This window comes from Pantherophis guttatus, chromosome 4, assembly GCF_059756535.1.
Source record: "Pantherophis guttatus breed Tessera chromosome 4, ASM5975653v1, whole genome shotgun sequence".
In the NCBI taxonomy this organism is placed as follows: Eukaryota; Metazoa; Chordata; class Lepidosauria; order Squamata; family Colubridae; genus Pantherophis; species Pantherophis guttatus.
In genome coordinates this window covers 128,642,293-128,662,759 of record NC_142066.1, presented here as the reverse complement: position 1 = coordinate 128,662,759, position 20,467 = coordinate 128,642,293, and the positions used below count along the sequence as shown (strand labels likewise).

The window sequence follows — 20,467 nt, the reverse complement described above, 5'->3', positions numbered from 1 at the left end:
GACTGTACCCGGCTCATGGGCCTTAGTTTGAGGACCACTGCGTTAGGGAGTACTATGAGAATTAGGTATTCAGTAGAGAGATGGCACAAGGGAAGAAAGTGTCCCTGTGTCTAATTGTTTTGGCCTGCAATGCCCTAGTGCAGCATAGAAACTTCAGAATTGAAACTGTTTATGTCCAGAATGTAAGGGGTCTTTAAGTATTTTCTCAGGCAGGTCACCTTCTGACCTGTGCAATATACAGCTTTTCTTTGGAAGGCTGACTGGTTGCAATCGTTCTTTCTGCAGTCCTAACTATCCGTTGGAGTCTGTACCTGTCCTGTTTGGTTGCTATTCCAAACCAGACAATTATAGAAGTACAGACTTTGTTTGTAAAACTGTATCAACAGCTCATTGCATTCTATTCCAAAGGTTTTCTACAAGATTGCATTTTCTAAATACCATGAGATCACAAACAAATTGCTGCTTCCTTTTGTCCTCTAGTTTGAGTACCTGAAAATTGTAACCTGAGTTTTTAAGAAGCAATGTTGTAATTTGATCTAAGAGTTTTATATTTTATGTCATTATATTTATGTCTTTTACTCATGTATAGTTATGAAACAGAAAATTGCCTTTGCCCTTTTTTGTTTATATCTTACATTTCCTTCTCATCACTTGCTATGTTTCACAAATTCATATAGAAACTCAATGGAGTTTTTTTCATTACCCCCACTGGGTTTATTCATTTATACAGAACAATTTTTCCAGCAATCTTTATTTCACAAATATACCAGTTAAATCAGATACAAAGAACATTTACACTTCATGAACAAATTTATAATACTTGTTCATATTATTTATTTAGTAAATACTTATTTACTAAAATAAATGTCTGATTTATTTTAATACCTACACTATTTTTCATTCATATGTATGTATGTTTGTGTGTGTGTGTGTGTATGTTTTCTGAGGTTTTTGCGGGTGTTTATATGCTTCTAGAAGCACGAAGCCGAAAATACCAGCCTGAAGATGACGAATGAGACTTCGTTGAAACATCGCCAAGACACTTCCAATTCTACACAGGAGAAAACCTGAATAACCAAAGACATACATACATACATACATACATACATACATACATACATACATACATACATGGAATTATGTACTTTATGCACCTTATCCATTCCTGTCTTTTTGAAATGTTGTGTTCCTGTGTGTGTGTGTGTGTGTGTGTGTGTGTGTGTGTAAATCTACTTATTGTTGTTGAGAAAGAAAGAAATTACTATAATAATCTTAGCTACCCTTTTAAAAATATAAAACCATGGAAAGTTAAAATTAGGAGCTAGGAACCTCCAGATATTTTGTGAAATTCCAACTCCCATGAAGTTCACCCAATAGAGTCGATGATCCAATGTGATTATAATTTGACATCAATTAAACAGCCCATGGTTATAAGGTAAAAAGTCTCTATTGTATAATTAAAAACTTACGTAGGCATTATTTCTTTCTGATTATAATTATATGGAGAGTAAAGTAGACAGTATCATGTATTTATAATTTGTGTATTGCTGACAAAATATCTGAGGGTTATCTGCAAATTATTGGGATGTCTGTTTATTTATATGAAGAACAAAAAAAAAAAGCTCTTCTCCTGGACCCCATCAGCCAAAATTATCATTATTAAATGTTCAAAACCAGGTTTCTAAATTATTTATTGTTTAAAAATGTATAAACATTCATTTATCCATCTACTGATCAGATTGCCCTCATGCATATAAAACATTTGGTAAAATGTTCTCTTTTTTGCCACATATTTAGAGAAATTCACAGAAGAAAACAAGCACACCCTTTCATAGTAGATGGTGAAGAGGAGGAAGAAATTCTATTCTTCCACCATTACTTATCTGGTGAATGGATGGAAGCCAGCTTTTTTTCTGGGAGAGGAGATACATCCCAATGATAATTGTCCCATAAGCAGGGGAGGGAGGAGACCAATACTTTACTTAAGAATTTTTTTAGAATAAATGTTCAGATTGTACCCATAGAATGCTGCAGTGACAATCCTGACTACAGTATCATAAAAAGCACTGTAAAATGCTGTTTCTCTGCAGCCAAGCAGTTATGTCAGAAATACTTTATTTTACATTAAGACCTTAAAAAGAAAAAACCTAGAACCTAATACAGGTCTATCCTGCCAATATGGTTAACAATGTACAGTACTATGAAAGACAAGGCTATCTTCTACTATACAACCAGCAAAAGGGGGATTTCATAAAAAATTAAATTGCATAATGAGGTAAATAGAAGTAGCATTATTTGCACTAGCGATACTAAGGATGTCTTTTTAGAGCTTTTGACAAGTCTTTTTAACAAGAGTTCAAGATCTGATAAAGAGAAAAGAAACTTAAAATTGGATCATAGTTCTAATATTCAAGCCTTGAGGGAAATGGATGTAAAAGAATAGACTTTAGCATGTATACTGCAGCACTGGAAGACAATGGAAAACATTGCGGAAAACCGATGTTCATTGTTTTAGAGTTTTCAAGGGTTTTAGCAAAATTCTGTTGCCCTTGATAGATTCTAGAGGAAAAGAATTACAAAGTTCAGGCAAAGAATGCATTTTCTTTTACCAATATGCTACCCGTAAGACTCATGTAATCTGTGTCATTCTTTATCCCTTTCTGACAAAACATGACAATGCACTTTTCTACATCTTGTTGCATTCAGCCATATTATCGAGAAAGCATTTATCATTTATTTTTATTTATTTATTTATTTGTCAAGAACGTATTAGGTAATTTATATAATTATAAGCATGAATTGAATAGATACAAGTAGAGAAAACATTAGGACAGGGATGGTAGACACACTGCTGCTCTTATGCACGTTCCTTACAGACCTCTTAGGAATGGGAAGAGGTCAACAGTAGACAGTCTTAGGTTAAAATTTGGGGGGTTTAGAGATGAAACCACAGTCAGGTAGAGTATTCCAGGCATTAACCATTCTGTTGCTGAAGTCATATTTTCTGCATCGAGTTTGGAGTGGTTCACTTTAAATTTGTATCTATTGTGGCTCGTGTATTGTTGTGGTTGAAGTAGTCATTGATAGGTAGGACATTGTAGCAGATAATTTTATGAGCTACACTTTGGTCATACTAAAGACGGCGTAGTTCTAAGTTTTCTAGGCCCAGAATTTCAAGTCTGGTAGCATAAGATATTTTGTTGCGAGCAGAGGAGTGGAGGACTCTTCTTGTGAAATATTTCTGGACATGTTCGATAGTATAAAGATATGCAGTGTGGGTTCCAGACGGATGAGCTGTATTCGAGAATTGGTCTAGCAAATGTTTTGTATGCTCTGGTTCGTAGTGTAATATTATCGGAGAAGAAGTTATGCAAGATTAGGTTTACAACTCTTAATGCCTTTTTGGCAATGTTGTTACAGTGGGCTTTGGCACTTAGATTATTAGATATGAGTATTCCAAGGTCCTTGACAGAGTGAGGGTCATCTACAAGGTCGTGTTCACTCAGCTTGTATTTTGTGATTCTTTTTGCCAATGTGTAAGACAGTGCATTTGTTGGTTGAGATTTGGAGATGCCAATTGTTTGACGATTCCAACACAAAGTCAAGGTCATTTTGAAGGGTAGCAGCATTGTTGGTGGTTTTAAATATTTTTACATCATCGGCGAAGAGAACGCAGTTGCTTATAATATGATCGCAAAGGTCATTTATGTAGAGTATAAACAGTGTTGGTCCTAGAATGCTGCCTTTACACCGCTATTTACAGGTGCAGGATTTGATAGGGTGCTCCCTATTTTGACCACTTGTTGTCTGTTAGACAGAAATGCAGCTATTCAATTATGTAGGAGTCCAGAAATGCCATAGGATTTAGAAGTAGTTTGTCATGGACCACTGAATCAAAGGCTTTACAGAAGTCTATATAAATTACATCTATTGCTTTGCCCTGATCAAGATTTGTAGTCCAAATGTTTTTGCAGTGTAGAAGTTGTAGATTACAGGATAATTTTTTTCTGAAAGATAGAAGTAGTGTGTGTTCTCTGGCCCTCCCTGACCTCTAGAGATCTTCAATACTATTAATCAAATACTATCAATCATTACTATCAATGTCTACATGGGGTATGGAAGTCTGGACGGAGGAGGTTCAACCCTGCAAGAACAAGGTTTTTGTTCAACCCTGCAAAAACAAGTAACTCTGGCTTTTAAGGTTACAAGTCACTGATTTTGAAGATTTTTAAATGGGGCTGACCTTAAAACAGAATTTGGAAGTTGCAGCAGTGTAAGCAGTTTTTGGCATCTTCTGATATACTCAAATACTCAAGGTTGACTCAGCCTTCCATCCTTTCTAAGGTAGGTTAAATGAGGACCCAGTTTGTGGGGGCAATAAGCTGACTTTGTATAAATATACAAAAGTATGAAGGCTATTGCTGAATGCACTGTAAGCCGCCCTGAGTCTCCGGAGAAGGGCGGCATATAAATCAAATTAAAAAAAAAATAACATTAATATTCAGCAATGTACACTGGAGCCAAGTAAGCTTCTGAATCCAGTTCAGGGTGTTGGTTATCATATATGAGATCCTACACGACATGGGACCAAGATTGTCTTTTAGTTGCCTCTGTGGAATGTCCTTTATGTTTTCTTTCTGCAGCATTTTTTTCAACATAAGATTCTGACGCCTCTTTGGTTCTGTATCCACATTTTAAAATTATTAATAATCTACCTTTCCAGAGTTCACTGGAAAGATCAAAGTGATATCTAGTATAGAATTCTCTATCTGGTATCCAACTAGAAGCTTTGAGAAACCCCAGAGTACAGAGGGTTTTTTTTTTTATTTACAGGTTCTCATAACTCCACAATCTCATGACCTTTAAATGGCAAATTAATTGCAAACCCCCATCATGAATAAAACTATTATTTATTTGGAGTTCGGTATGGGTAAGAAACTATATATTGGATTTTAAAAGAAGAAAGAAAAACGAGAACATGTAAGTTAAAAATTAAAGAAAAATATAAAAATACACAATTGTATTGAGCCTAATAGGTAGAACTCATGAATGGAACAGGACAAAGTCAGAACTTGACAAGAGAACTATCATTCTCCGGCAGTAATCAATATTAGAGTCTCTCTTGTCCCTGCCTCTTGAGTGAGTAGGAGAGAAATGTGCTGATCCTACAGAAATTAAATATATAATTTACCAAGTGATATATAACTTCCATCATACTTCCTTGAGTTAGGTTCTTTTTTTAGCAATACCAATACATTGGTCAACTTCAACTTTTCTTTTACACACAATACAAGTCTTTCCATTTTGAAAAATTAAAAACTAAAAGATAAATATATTTAACTTTACTAACAAATATGCTTCTGCAGAAGATCCAAAAACTGATTATACATATCTTGACAAAAGTCACCAGCTGGCAGAAAGCTACCCACGTACTGCAGTGCTCCTACAATTGGCAGATGATTTTGATAGGTATAACTAGATATGATTTAGTCATCTATCAAAGTTTGCCTGCTTAAATGCAGCAAAGGTTTGCCCAACAAAAGCAAGAACATACTTTGCCACATCTATTGCATTGCCTATATAAGTCTGATTAGCTATAAAAAATTCTTACCATCCCTCCATTGTATATATCCCCAAAATCATTATCCACTGTACAACCATCTTAACAAAAATCTCTATTGCTATTAGTAGATTATTAAATAATTAGTATTTAGGAATATACTGCATCAAATTCAAGATACTATACATGCATCACAACTTCATTGTTCAGTCATGACCCAATAGTTATCATTTCACCGAGAGTTTCTGTATGCTCATGCTTATGTCCTCATAATATCTAGGCTTTTATTTTTCCAAACACTGCCTTTATTAATCATTTTGCCTTTGCTTTACATGTCTAAAATATTTAAACTTTAGGGCCATTATTAATGGAGCCAGTATTTTTCGTTTAATATTGAAGTATTTGTTCTTCTTGTCTAAAATTGTCTCAACAGTTTTTGATAGCACAATTCAAATTCATTATTATTTTTTCATCAGCCCAGTTGAATGTTATAGTTGTATGTTACAACTTGCCTTAGCATTACATATTTTCCAACATGACTTGTAGCCATTTATGACTTTATTTTCAGGAATGTTTCTAAATCAATTTCCCTACAAAATTTTGTTCAATGAAATGTAGTTTAACTCTCCACAGCTTATACCAGCCATGATTTCACAGTTTTTACTAAAAAGCATACTATAGATTGCATTTTTCTTATATCTTCAGAGTTCTTCAGTATAGTTTTTAGATTCAATGGCCAGAGTCCCTTGGGAGTTGGGCGGCATAGAAATTGGATAAATTAAATTAAATTAAAATTAAATGGCAAAACTGCAGAAATATATTTCAAATATGATTGCATAATTTGTATCAAGGCATAACAACAGCTGTAAGAAATTTCCAGCCAATGTAGCAGTTGACCTGTACCCATTTACTGAAACACAATAGCAATTACACAATAGCAAAAAATTAACAATAGTGTTTCCCACTGCTTTGAAATGGTAATGGGCACATGAATCCCCAAATTCTCCTCTAACCCTATATTAGGAAAAAATAGAGAACTATGTGTCCTTACCATTGGTTAGTTTCAAAAATTTTTACTACTGGTTCTGTGGGTGTGGCTTGGGCGTGGCATGGCTTGGTGGGCGTGGCAGGGGAAGGATACTGTAAAATCTCCATTCCCACCCCACTCCAGGGGAAGGATACTGTAAAAATCTCCATTTCCTCCCCACTCCGGGGAAAGGACAGTGCAAAATCCCCATTTCCTTCCGATCAGCTGGGACTCAGGAAGCAGAATAGATGGGCGTGGGGCCAGTCAGAGGTGGCATTTACCAGTTCTCCAAACTACTCGAAATTTCCGCTACCGGTTCTCCAAATTACTCAAAAATTCCATTACCAGATATCCAGAACTAGTCAGAACCTGCTGAAACCCACCTCTGGTCCTTACCCATTTTACATCATTACTTCATCTAAAACCTGTCACTCAGCCTTGCCTTATTTACCAAGAGCCAAAACTGACAGAAAAAAATCTTTCCTTTATCTAGAGGACAAAACAGATCAACTGTCCTATGCCTCCTTCAGCAATGAAAAGTGTATAGGTTGAGGTCACTAAGCTCTCTGTCATAATGTCAAGACCTGTTTCCTAGTCAGTCACTGTTGTCATTAACCTTTTTGTATATATTAAAATCAGGTTATTTTTGTCCCATAAACTCTCCTTTACTCCTGGTATCTACATGGCCATTACTATTTTGTCACACAAGAAACATAGTTTGCCACCATTTTTTTCTGGGATGTTTTTCAGATTTCTGGTCTACTCAACAGCCCTGGGATTTTCTACTGCTCTCTCATCCAAGTACTAACTGGGTTTAATTCTGCTTAGTTTTTCAAGGTTGGATAGTTGTGTGACCCAATGACCCTTTTAAAATTTATGTGCACCTCAAATCACACTCTATGTTTTCTTGGTTGATTTAAATCATATCTATATTTCCTTCTTAAAAAATAGTAGAAAACCCAATTATTTTATTCCACAATCATTGTTGACCATGAAATATGGTTGTATGTGATGAGCAAAAAAAACCCAACACCACACTTACTTATTTTTTCTAATGATAAATAAAGGATAAAAGTGGGTATGGGAAAATTATCCTTCCTAGATTTTCCAAATTGTATATTATTAGTATCTATTATTATTTTTCTTTTGCAAGAAGAATAAATGAATATTTATATCTTACAAGGGTACAACTGCAACCATTGGACAAATATTAAGGAGTCTGACATTTAACCAGTATGATTCTTAAGAGTGTTTTTCTTCAATTTCTTCACGATGACAGGTTTATTTGCAATTGAAAAAAATCTGAGTTAAGGACCCCTCTGATGTTACTACTGTAGCTTTATTTCTTTTTTCCCACCCTCAGCTGAGATTCTAAAATTGCTGCTTAATAAACAGGCCTTTTCTTCTATATTATTGTCTTATGAAAGACAGTTATATTTCAGGTCAGTTAACAAGACAGTTTGAATTTACTTTCCAAGTAGCTCTATCTTATCTTCTCTATAACTATTCTTGCCTCTCCTTTTCTTTAAAAATAGGATGAAGAAAGCAATATTTTAGCCATCTGAACAAGCCGCATTCTGAATGAGCTCACTAACGGGAAGTGCTCCCGGTTATCTCTTTTTCAAAATTGGAGCCATTATACTCATTTGTGAAAATCCACATTTAGCCTTTCATAAAAAGTGGAATTTTGACCCATTGAACTGGAAGGGTTTCTGTGCTGTTACACTGATCTTTGACAAGATAGCTTACAACAACAGAGAATACAATTTAGTGCCAGTGTGGATTTTTATTCCACAGTTTAACTCTGACTGCTCACCAGTAGTAAATTTACTTTGGATAACTCGTGCTTTATGGATTCTAAAGACTGCATCAAAATTGAAGATGAAAACAACAAAAAATTAAACACTGAATTCACTGAAAGCAGTTATTATAACTAAGATAGGCCTCCAAGGGCAATTAACCTGGATAATAGGACGTCTTCCTTGATTTTTTTAGAGTTAAGTTTGTGGATTAGTACATATATTTCCAAATAATGACAGGAAGAAATATGTTAATGATTAATAAAAAATGTAACAATCATCTCCATTTTAGGGATATGAGTATTAATGAATACAAGTTAAAGCTTTCAACTCTCCCCTTACTTCAGATTTGGAATCTAAGCAGGAAAATACAATAGTTTTGCCAGCTCCAGTCCAAGAAAGACATAGATCAATTCAGGCAAATTTCAGTTCTTTATTTGCTTACATCCAATAGACAGAACTTTGCCAGATTAAATATTTACTCTTCTCACATGAATGGATATGCTTTGGAAGATTCTAAGGATTGGCTATCCTAACTCTCTTCCTTTGACTCTCTATCCAGCTCTAGACTGTGTTGTCCCTTATCCTGCCCCTTCTCCTTGAAACTAAATTAATAGGGCACTAGATCTTTGAAGCTCAGATAAAATTAATAAGATGGAACAATGAAAGTAACTGTGTAATACTGGACCACAACACAAGAGTATATTGGAATCTATCTGCAGAATATCGCACTCAAGAAGGGACTAAAAGCAAACAGGGTGATATTCTATCCATGCCTACATTCTTTCTAAGGCAAGGGAAACAAGTAACTATGATTTTATTCAAAATATAGTACTTGTTTATCACCTACTCATTAGCAATGGTTCAAAGTTACAACAGCACTAAACAAATGTACTTACTGTAGGTCTTCCAAGTTCTGGCTAGTGCACTATTCCCAAATCAGATCATGATTTGAGCACTTGACAACTACCGTGTTTCCCTGAAAATAAGACCCTGTCTTATATTTTTTTGAACCCTGAAATAAGCGCTTGGCCTTATTGCCATGTGCTCAAAAGCCCAATTGGGCTTATTATCAGGGGATGTCTTATTTTGGGGGAAACAGGGTAGCTTGCACTTATGATAGATTCAGCACCCCATAGTCATGTGATTACCATTTGCAACCTTCCCTGCTATGCTCCCATAAGCAAAGTTAATGGGGAAGCCATCAGGGAAGGTCACAAGTACCCCTCTCTATACTTGCACTGCACTAACATCCCAACCATGGCCTCCTCCAATTGGTGTACAGTCTACAGTGGTCCACTCAGGCCTCCTCTGCAGTAACCCTATACTCCATATCCATTTAACAACCTACACATATTGGGATTATGATGTCAACTGCTGTGTTGTTGTCACTAAGCCATGTGACATTCTTCTTTATGATTGCATCACTTAGCGATGACAATCCTGGTCCCAATTGCATCATAACCTTAGGATAACTGTATATTTGTAATTGTGTATTTAAAATATAGCAACAATTATATTTGCTTCCTTATTTTATGAAATGTTCTAGTGAATTCAAAACCCACACTGTATTTTGCTTTATTACAGATAATTATTATAAAGGTGTTAACTAATAGTAGCTTTTATGCTAATTTTTATGCTAATTCTGTTACTCGGATTACCAAAATAAAGAAATATACTTGCTTGCTTCCATTTCATGCCCAAACAGCATCAGAAACACAGCCTACAAGTTAAACCTTAATAGATTCAGTAAAACACTATTTCCTACATATTCCTCAATTCATTCAATGATCGGAAAAAAGCTACAGGTTTCATTTGTCTTAGTCTCAATGTATGGCAAAATGCGTATTTATCAAGATCATTACAAATTCCAAGAGTGTCATGTCAACAAATGTCATGTTGAAATGGAATATGGAGCTAAATTAAAATGTAATATACAGTTAAATATTTAACAAAACACCATATATAGAACATTTTTCCTTTTGTGAAGCGGTTGTTATTATTTAATAAGGTAAAAGATTGCTGAAGTCTATTTGTCACATACCTGTGATTTTTGAAAACATTTCTAGCTGGCTTAAGATCTCTCTGCGCATATGTACGAATATTCAAATAATGTCAACATAGCTTATTCTATAATCTTTTAAAATTAGGGAAACCCTTCAGGTTTCAAGTTACTTTATCTGTAAAATTGGGGATGTGAAACAGAGAAAGAATTTCTGTATCAGTACTACAACTCTTGGAAGGACACAAATTTTAAACCAATACTTTAATATATTTAAATCCATAGGTTGTTAAATCATTTCTGTACAATTACATGTAGCCCTTATATCAAAAGGCAAAGATTATTAAAAGAATAATTAGCCTTTAAATGTTGACATTTAGACCATGCACCTAAACTTTTCTTTATTAAACCATGTCATAAAAGATATCAAAGTATTCTGCTTTTTTTAAAAAAAGCATTAAAATTCAGTAATACCCCCCAAAGAGAAAATTGTTAAATATCTTAAATCCCTGGATTTACATTATCAGTTTTTATATGCCTGTCAACACTTGAGGAAAAAGAAGCAATGGTTTATTCTCTGTCTCAAATTTAAAAGCCAACTAAAGTTTCTTCTACATTCCCACTGAGATCTTTAACTCCAAGCAAAGAGCAACATATCAGTTTAAAATGGGATTCAAAAGGCCATGCAGTCTCTATTAGCTGCACATCAACACACACTACCATCTCCCATTTCATACGATTTACAGAAACAAGAACTAACTTCCCTTATTTTAAAAACTGCATTAACAGTTGGGGAGTCTGAGAGGGTGAGGAAAGTGAGGAGGCTGTGTAGAAAAGCAATGGCCTCTGGCTGTGCTTACTGATTTGTTCATAAACTGTTCCTTTGCTATATCACAAAAGGCTAGCAGGGAATTTTTGTAAAATTGCACTAAAATTAAAATAGAATTACTAGGGTATGTGTGAAGAGATATGGGGGCTCCAAGAAACTAGTTCTCCTCAGTTAAACAGCTCCTATGTTTTGGCTTCCATATGTTAAAACCCAGAATGTGGAAACCAGCATGTATAGAGATGTACATGCAAAGGCCTCCATATTTGGACAGATGTTTGGTATATGAATGGCTGTTTTTTTTTAAATCAATGTCACAGCATTATATCTGGAATCACCTTTTTTTGAGAACTTCAAGATTTTAGGAGTAAGTTCAGAGGTGGTATTCAGCAGGTTCTGACCAGTTCTGGAGAACCGGTAGTAGAAATTTTGAGTAGTTCGGAGAACCGGTAAATACCACCTCTGACTGGCCCCGCGCCCATCTATTCTCTGCCTCCCAAGTCCCAGTTGATCGGGAGGGAATGGAGATTTTGCAGTATCTTTCCCCTGCCATGCCTACCAAGCCACACCACGCCTACCAAGCCACATCCACAAAACCAGTAATAAAAATTTTTGAATCCCACCACTGAGTAAATTGATCCCACTAGAACAGTTTGTGGCAGAGGATCACAATGGTGTGGTAAAACAAGGACTTGCTGACATTATTTGAAGTAACACACTTATTATTTAATCAGGTACTAAATGCTTTGAATTAGTGCAAATGTAGTGCAATTTTTTTTGAAGATATACCTCATTTAGTGGAGAGCATTCCCTAGCAATTAGATTGAGATCTCTTGAAAATTTTAATATGACACATAGGTCTACTTTAGCTAGTAGATCTAGGTTTTCTTGTTAGAAGGCAGCTTCAGTTTAGCTCCTTTTAAAAAAAAACTAAGAGACTTTCTGTATCTGAGCATAGAAAACATTATGTATCTAAGCATTAAATGTTCATTCTTATTTTTATGATATAACTTTTACTGATACCATTTTGGTTTCGTAAAAACACTCCAACCTTATCAATTTGCAATCAATTTATGCTTTACTCTCAGTTTCTGATAACATATTGGACTCGTCTGGACTACTGTAACGCTCTCTACATGGGGCTCCCCTTGGGGTACACCCGGAGGCTCCAACTGGTGCAGAATGCGGCCGCGCGGGGATTATGGGAGCGACTGGGCGCTCCCATGTGACTCCTCTCCTGCGCGAGCTGCATTGGCTTCCGGTGGACTTCCGGGTGCGCTTCAAGGTGTTGGTGATCACATTTAAAGCGCTCCATGGCTTAGGGCCAGGGTACTTACAGGACCGCCTTCTGCCACCAATAGCCTCCCACCGGCCAGTTCGCTCCCACAGAGAGGGCCTCCTCAGGGTGCCGTCAGCTAGACAATGCCGGCTGGCGACCCCCAGGAGGAGAGCCTTCTCTGTGGTGGCACCTATCCTTTGGAACAATCTACCCCCAGAGATACGAGTGATCTCCGACCTTCGGACCTTTCGTCGGGCCCTAAAAACTCATCTCTTTCAGTTAGCCGGTCTCTCTTGATTTTATGATTTTATGGTTGGTTTTAAATTTTGATATGGATTTTAAATTGATAAATTTTAAACTATGGGCCAAATTTAATTATTTTAAATCTATTTTTAATCGTATTTATGTATAAATGTTTTTATTTTGGCTGTTCACCGCCCTGAGTCCGAAAGGAGAAGGGCGGTATAGAAATTCGAATAATTAATAAATAAATAAATAAATAAATAAATAAATAAATAAATAAATAAATAAATAAATAAATAAATAAAATATAATATTCTGGTTCAGTTAACTATCTGATCAGTATAGTCCAATATGAAACAGTACAGTGATTTAAAAAAAATCTGTCTGCAGCAAGCGTCATCAAATTAATCTTAGTTCACACTCTTTGTGGCTTATTTCCAGTGATACAAAAAAACTATAAAACCTCATTAAAAATTTCTAAGGAGTATAATTGCTTTATATTTATTTATTGGTCCATTTTTTCTTCTACTGCCTACACTAAAGCAAGGCACCTTTTGCCCTTTTGAGAAAAAAAGTTTGGCTCCTAATAGACCAAACAACATGGAACATAGTAGTTATATCACCAGAGATTGACTGATTATGTGCCATCAAGTTAGCATTAACTCACAGTCCTATATAGGTAGTTTTCCTTCAGCATTATCTCCCTCTAACCTTATGATTCAAAAGGTCTAACCTCTAACCTTATGATTCAAAGGTCATCCAAGACCTCTTCCAAAAGTAGCAAAATTGTTGCTGGATGGAGTCCAATTGAGTCCATCCACCTTGTTATATTCTTTTCTCTTTCCTTTCACCTATTCTAGCAACTCTTCAAAAAAGCTCCTCTTCACATCATGTACTCCAAATTTGATAATCTGATAATCTACGATAGAATCAAGATCACATGAAATGTTAATACCATTTTATAATGCTTATAATGTTAATTCTACACTAGATTTTATGGATGTTTATTGGGGATTTACAAGAGTGCTGGAAATAGGTTATTTGTTTGTTTCTTTATGCTAGAACAGGGGTGTCAAACTCAAGGCCCGGGGGCCGGATCCGGACTACGGGGTGCTTAGATCTGGCCTGTGGGGCCACCCTGGAAACAGCAAAGGGACCAGCCCATGGTGCCTCTGCCAGCAAAAAGAGAGCTCAGGAGGGCCATGGGCAGCCCTCCTGAGCTCTGTTTTTGCTGGCAGAAGGTTGCAGGAAGCCATTGCAGCCAAAAATAGGGCCTGGTGGCTCAGCAGACTAATAGCATTGTGATTAAATCAGTTGTCTGCAATTACTGTAAGTTTGAATCTCACCAGGCTCAAGGTTGACTTAGCCTTCCATCCTTTCTAAGGTAGGTAAATTGAGGACCCAGTTTGTGGGGGCAATAAGCTTTGTATAAAATATACAAAAGTATGAAGGCTATTGCTTAATGCATTGTAAGCTGCCCTAAGTCTCCAGAGAAGGGCGGCATATAAATCAAATTTTTAAAAAAAATGGAGCTCAGAAACCCATTTTTGCTGGCACTCAGACCACCACAGGTGGCCCCTGACACAAGTGACATCGAACTAGACATGGCCACCCTGACCACGGCCACCCTGGCCCCCTAGGTCCAACACAACCCTGATGCAGCCATCAATGAAATCGAGTTTGACATCCCTGTGCTAGAAGTATAAAATGATACAGAGGACACTCTGGAAACACATATTATATGGGCTTTCTCTATCATGGGCCAATTTTAGTTTAAATAATTAATACAATTTTAGGGAAGTAGTAACTGTTAGAGATGTGAATGTAGTTTTGAAATTAGATTTTATAAAGCTATGAAGAATTTTGGATTTATATTAAGCATGGGGCGTAGAAAAATACTACTCTTACAATGGAAAGACTACACCACTGCTGTTTTGCAATCTTAAATTTATGACAAGTATGGTTTGAATGAAATGGAAAGACTGATAAATGTACAGGTAATCCTCAATTTACAACCACAATTGAGCCCAAAATTTCTGTTGCTAAGTGAGACAGTTGTTAAGTGAATTTTGTCCCATTTTACAAACTTTCTTGCCACAGTTGTTAAGTGAATCCCTTCAGTTATTAAATTAATGACAGGATTTTAAGTGAATCTGGTTTCCTCACTGACTTTGCTTGTCAGAAGGTCGCAAAAGATAATCACATGATCCAGGACACTGCAGCCATCATACATCTGAGTCAGTTGCCAAGCTTCTGAATTTTGATCATGTGATCATGGAAATGCTCAATGGTCATAAGTGTGAAAAATGGTCATAAATAACTTTTTCCAGTCCCATTGTAACTTTGAATGGTCACTAAACAAACTGTTGTTAGTCTAGGTAGGACTACCTGTAGTACCATGTAACCAGAGTAAAATGCTATTTAAAATAGATTTTAAAATATTTAAAAGTAATGTTACATAAATATATTGTATTTTTATTCCTTTTTAATTCTATATATGAAAGTTATAGGATATTTTGATCCCATTATATATTATAATGGCATTTCAAAAATATGAAGAAATAGGATGCTATATAGCAGCAGCTCCCAATCTTTTGGTCTCCAGGGACCAGTTCCATGGTGAAAGGTTTTTCCACGGACTGGAGAAGGCATGTTTTGCTTGCTGCCTGCATACTGTGGATGGGGCTTCATTTTGAGAGGTTCGGTTGCTTGCATACCACAGACCAGGGGTTGGGGACCCCCGCTGTACAGTATTCTAACTTTCCACCAGAATTCTGGGAAAAAATATTAAATTGAAACTGGAAAAGTTTCAGAAACTGAGTTTAAAAATTAGATTGATTCCAGTAGGATAGGACAGCTGGGATCCTGCTTTATATTTAATAATATACTGTATGTTTATTTTATTATATCTACCATCTACATCTATCCATCCATCCATCCATCCATCCATCCATCCATCCATCCATCCATCTATCTATCTATCTATCTATCTATCTATCTATCTATCTATCTATCTATCGTAAACGTGAAGATTTTTAGACTCATTATGCAAAATTTCATAGAGAGCCAATGTAATATAGTGGTTAAAACAATGGATTAGGACTGGGAAATTCTAAAGTTCTAGTTCACTTTCAGCTACTGATGCACATTACACAGCTTTGAGGTAGTCACACTATTTCACCCTAACCCATCTCACAGGGTTTTTTAGGTAAGAAAAATAGGAGAAAGAATACAATGTATGCTGTCTCAAGCTAAAAGAGGCAAGATCGTATATGATTCAAATAAACAATGCATTTTAAACACATTTGAACTCTGGAGTTCCTGGTGCTCTCTGGGTTTTGCAATCTTTAATTAAGCAACAAGATTCCAGTTAAGGAATAAAAGCTAAAAAAAATCCCAGCTTCTCTTCAATGCATATTTATTAAAAAATCACATGAAGGAAAAAATAAAAAGAGGGAAATAAGTAAAAACAAGTCTTACCAAAAGTAACTTCTCCTTTGCCAGTTTTGTCAAAAAGCTGAAATGCCACCATAAACAATGCATCGGGAGCACAGAGGACAGATTCAAACGCTACAAATTCTTGAAAGGATATCAACCTACAGAAGAAAACGTTATTAAAAATGTAGTCCCTTGTTTGTAGAATATTGCAATAGAACATCCATTAGACCTGTCTTTCCCATCCTGGCCATCAAACATATAGAAACTGCAGCTCCCAAAATTAATCTTTCCAGTTTTAGAAGATGTAATGTTTTTAGAAATAACAGCAGCAATTTATAGGTGTTCAGTGTTTTCCTTTCTTTTCACTTTTTTTCTACAGCCAAGATCAATCTTTTTCTTGTAAGTCAAAAGGGGATAGATTCATACAAATGTTTTTGTGCTTGTTTATAACTACTAATACATATCTGGATATTTAAATATAATGCAAAACTTTGATCTGTGTGCTGACCAGATGCTATTTGCTTATGAGCATTGTTAAATCTATAATTTTCCATCATATAAAGAGCCCTCCCTCTGGAAAGTAGAATACACTCAATTGTATAGTAATATCTCTTTTGCAGCTAAGTGGTTAAGTGAAATATTACATGATCACAACTTGTGATTTTACCGGCTGGCTTCTCCAATGATTCTGCTTTTTGGAAGCTGATGTGAAGTACGCAATTGGCGATTGACAGTGGCATGCTGTGACAGTCACAATACCTGCCAGTAGTGAAGCACTGAAACTTCAAACATGTGACCACAGGGACATTGTCGAAGTTATAAGTTCAAGGACTTATCGTAAAGTTACCGTATTTTCCGGCGTATAAGACGACTTTTTAACCCAGGAAAATCATCTCAAAAGTCGGGGGTCGTCTTATACGCCGGGTACCCGAATCTGAGTTGCTGGCGCTGACCGATGACACTTTGGGAGCGCCGGCAACATTGAGGGGAAGCTGTACTCCGAATTAGTTCCAACCTACAAGAGGTGCCAGGCAGTGCGCGGCCCACGAGAAAGGAACGTGTCCCCACTCTACCCCAGAATTCGGGTCACCTTCCTTTCTTTCCCAGCAGTCCACGGTGAAAGCGGCGCTGCGGTCGACCTGGGCCAGCGCCTTGCACACCTGGCTCTGCGTCTCCATTATGAGAAGCTCCATGCGACTTTGCATGTCTCCGCCCCAGTCGCGCAGCTCTCGCAATCCGCTCACCGGAGGAGCCATGAAGTGCTCGCACCGCCTTGCCAGATCTTCCTCATCCTCCTTTCCCTTTTAAGCCTCCGGGCCGGCCCGCGCTGCTCCAGGATGTTCGCTTCGGGCTCCTTGGAATCGCTGCCGGGCGGTTCTTCCCGTTGGGGCGATGGTGGGTGGCAGTGATCGGCGTCGCTTGGACTGCGGGAGCCACGGCGAACTCCTTCCCCACAAGGTATTGCTCTGCATTTCACCACCTCTTCCAGGCTCGCAGCCACCCACCATCGCCCCAATGGGAAGAACCGCCCGGCAGCGATTCCAAGGAGCCCGAAGCGAACATCCTGGAGCAGCGCGGGCCGGCCCGGAGGCTTAAACCCCGGGAGCCCAGGTGCCGAATCCCGCACAGCAGAAAAGACATGACAGCCGGTGCCCAGTTCCTTCTGCAGCCGTCCGGATCGGCGCCAAGCCAGGAAAGTGCGCTGTGCACTCCCACCCTTCGCCTGCGAGCCCAGGTGCCGATCCGCTTGGACTGTGGGAGCCACAGCGGTGCTGGCCGGGCTGGGTCTGGTGCGGCGGGCGGAGATGAAGGAGCAGCCTCGGTGGCAGCAGCAGCAACAATTACAACCAGAAAAGCCATGGGGAAAGGAGGAGCAGCGCTAAATTACCTTCCAGGGTGGAGGGGTGTGTGTGGAAGAATAGGTGAGGCTAAAACGGCTTTCTCGTTCATCCCAATGTCGGGAGAAGCGCTTGAGGGGCGCCCGAGCTTTTAAGATTTTAACCTGGGCTAATCGGGCGGGGGAAAGAAGTGCTCTAGTCTGCAAACGAGGCAGGGTCTTGGGTTTAAAGGGTGAGGGGGGCAGAGAAACTTTCAAGGCAGTTTTCTCTCAGCCAGAGGTAGAATCTGAACGGGAGAATATGGGCGTCGCTGCGTGGATTGCATTATTTCGCTCATTTCTGGAAATATCCCTGTGCCCCTTTTCGCCTCCCGGAATTATGTGGCTCCCACCCACCCCACCCCACAACAGATCTGCGCGAGAGGCCAGAAAACTGTGGGTTTCGTGTGTGTGTATGTAACAAAAGGTGCAGATGTCTTTCCCCCCCATTTCTTTCCGGCTGCAGCCTTTCTTCTGAATGGGGTCGGGCTGGATAGGCCGCAAAAGAGGTCGGCTTGGGGAAAAAAAACCGGTCTGCCGCCTTTACCACTACCTCCCCTCTCCACAAACACACACTTTTTGTTGTTGTTTGTTGCTGATAACATTCCCCCTCTCTCCCCCCAATTCCACGGGTTCAAAGCTGCCGAGAGAGAGAGAGAGAGAGAGAGAGAGAGAGAGGGAAAGAAAGAAAAAAAGAGTTTTAATTCTGCCGGCTTATCGCGAAGGCATTGGAACAAGCAGCCTAAAACTAGGAGGCGTGTAAAGTCACGGCTTAACGTTGCCGCAATGAGACTTTGGTGCCTGTTTGTGTGGACGGTGTCCATGCTCGCCGCGTCCTCTGTATCGAGACCTCTTTTAAAGCTTCTTTTTGATAAACCCCCCTTGTGCCTCTTCTCCGGGTTTCTTGGTAACTGGGATCCGCTACACGTGCAAAACGGAGTCCCGAAATGGCTCTCCCGAGGTTGCCCGCTCTCACCATTACTGCAGCCATCCGGATTGACGCCAAGCCAGGAAAGTGCGCTGCGCACTCCCACCCTTCGCCTGCGAGCCTGGGTGCCGATCCGCTTGGACTGCGGGAGCCACGGCGGTGCTGGCCGGGCTGGGTCTGGTGCGGCGGGCGGAAATGAAGGATAAGCCTCGGCGGCAGCAGCAGCAGCAATTACAACCGGAAAAGCCATGGGGAAAGGAGGATGAGGAAGATCTGGCAAGGCGGTGCGAGCACTTCATGGCTCCTCCGGTGAGCGGATTGCGAGAGCTGCGCGACTGGGGCGGAGACATGCGAAGTCGCACGAAGCTTCTCATAATGGAGACGCAGAGCCAGGTGTGCAAGGTGCTGGCCCAGGTCGACCGCGGTGCCACTTTCACCATGGACCTCCTTGGAATGCTGGAACCAGCTGGTTGCTGCGCGGAGCTTCCCCCAGGCATCCAGGGAGATATTACCGGCGCTCTGACTTCCCCAGACCGGTGGAGCTCGCCATCAGTGGGGGTCAGCTGGGGAAGTTGGAGCGTCGGTAATACCCCCCTAGATGCCTGGGAGAAGCTCTGCTCAGCAGCCAGTTGGTTCCAGCATTCAGTAGCATGCAGCCTTGACTAGATTGGCACAGCTTTCTGTCAATGTCATCAGTCAGTGCCAGCAACTCAGATTCATGAAGCTGTGCGGATCTCGACAAGGCTGCATGGGTGAAGGAAAAAAACCTGGTACAAAATAGCCCTCTTGCCACTACACATAGCGTAGCCCATTACCTTTCTCTACAGTACAGCAACAATACATACAGTACAGCAACAGTACATACAGTATAGTATACAAATATAACAGTCAAGACCCCATCATGGCTCCACCAGCAAGAAGAAAGAAATATGAAGCCAGTTTTAAACTTAAAGTTGTAAACTTTGCCATGGAACATAATAACTGTGCTGCTGCAAGACAATATGGAGTAACAGAAAAGATGGTTCGGGACTGGAAAGCAAATGTAAAAGCGTTAAAGAGTATGCCAAGGGGTAAGTGTGCATTAAGAAGAGGCACCCCACATTGGCCAGAACTCGAAAAACATGTAGCAGACATGGTGAATGAGCATCGCCAAAACGGTTATGTAGTGACACGAAATAAAATACGTTTGTTTGCACTTCAGTGGGCCAAATCTAACCCAGATCACAGCAACAGATTTAAGGCCACTGTATCCTGGTTTACTAGATTCTTGGAAAGGCATAAGCATTTGAATTAAAATTACCATATTGAAATCAAATCTGATGTTTTTTAATTTTTATTTGGTGTGCGTTGGAAGAGGGGTAGTCTTATACGGCGAGTATAGCCCAAACCCTATATTTTAACAGGAAAAGTAGGGGGTCGTCTTATACGCCCAGTCGTCTTATACGCCGGAAAATACGGTACTTTTTCAGCGCCATTGTAATTTTAAATG

The 20,467-nt window shown here is 38.9% G+C and overlaps 1 protein-coding gene across 6 annotated transcripts in view; it reads right to left on the bottom strand.

The window, feature by feature from the left end:
- SLC25A13 (solute carrier family 25 member 13) overlaps positions 1 to 20,467 on the bottom strand; it is a 153,612-nt gene that overhangs the window by 77,100 nt on the left and 56,045 nt on the right. For 5 of the 6 annotated variants that reach the window (XR_015734049.1, XM_034402107.3, XM_034402106.3 and 2 more), the window contains one exon: positions 16,217 to 16,332. The exons of the other annotated variant lie outside the window; for it this stretch is intronic. Coding sequence is in view for 4 of the 5 variants with exons in the window: in XM_034402107.3 (XP_034257998.2) it covers positions 16,217 to 16,332 (116 nt within the window). In the remaining variant the exon portion in view is untranslated. The remainder of the gene's footprint in view (positions 1 to 16,216; positions 16,333 to 20,467) is intronic. 6 annotated transcript variants of the gene reach the window in all.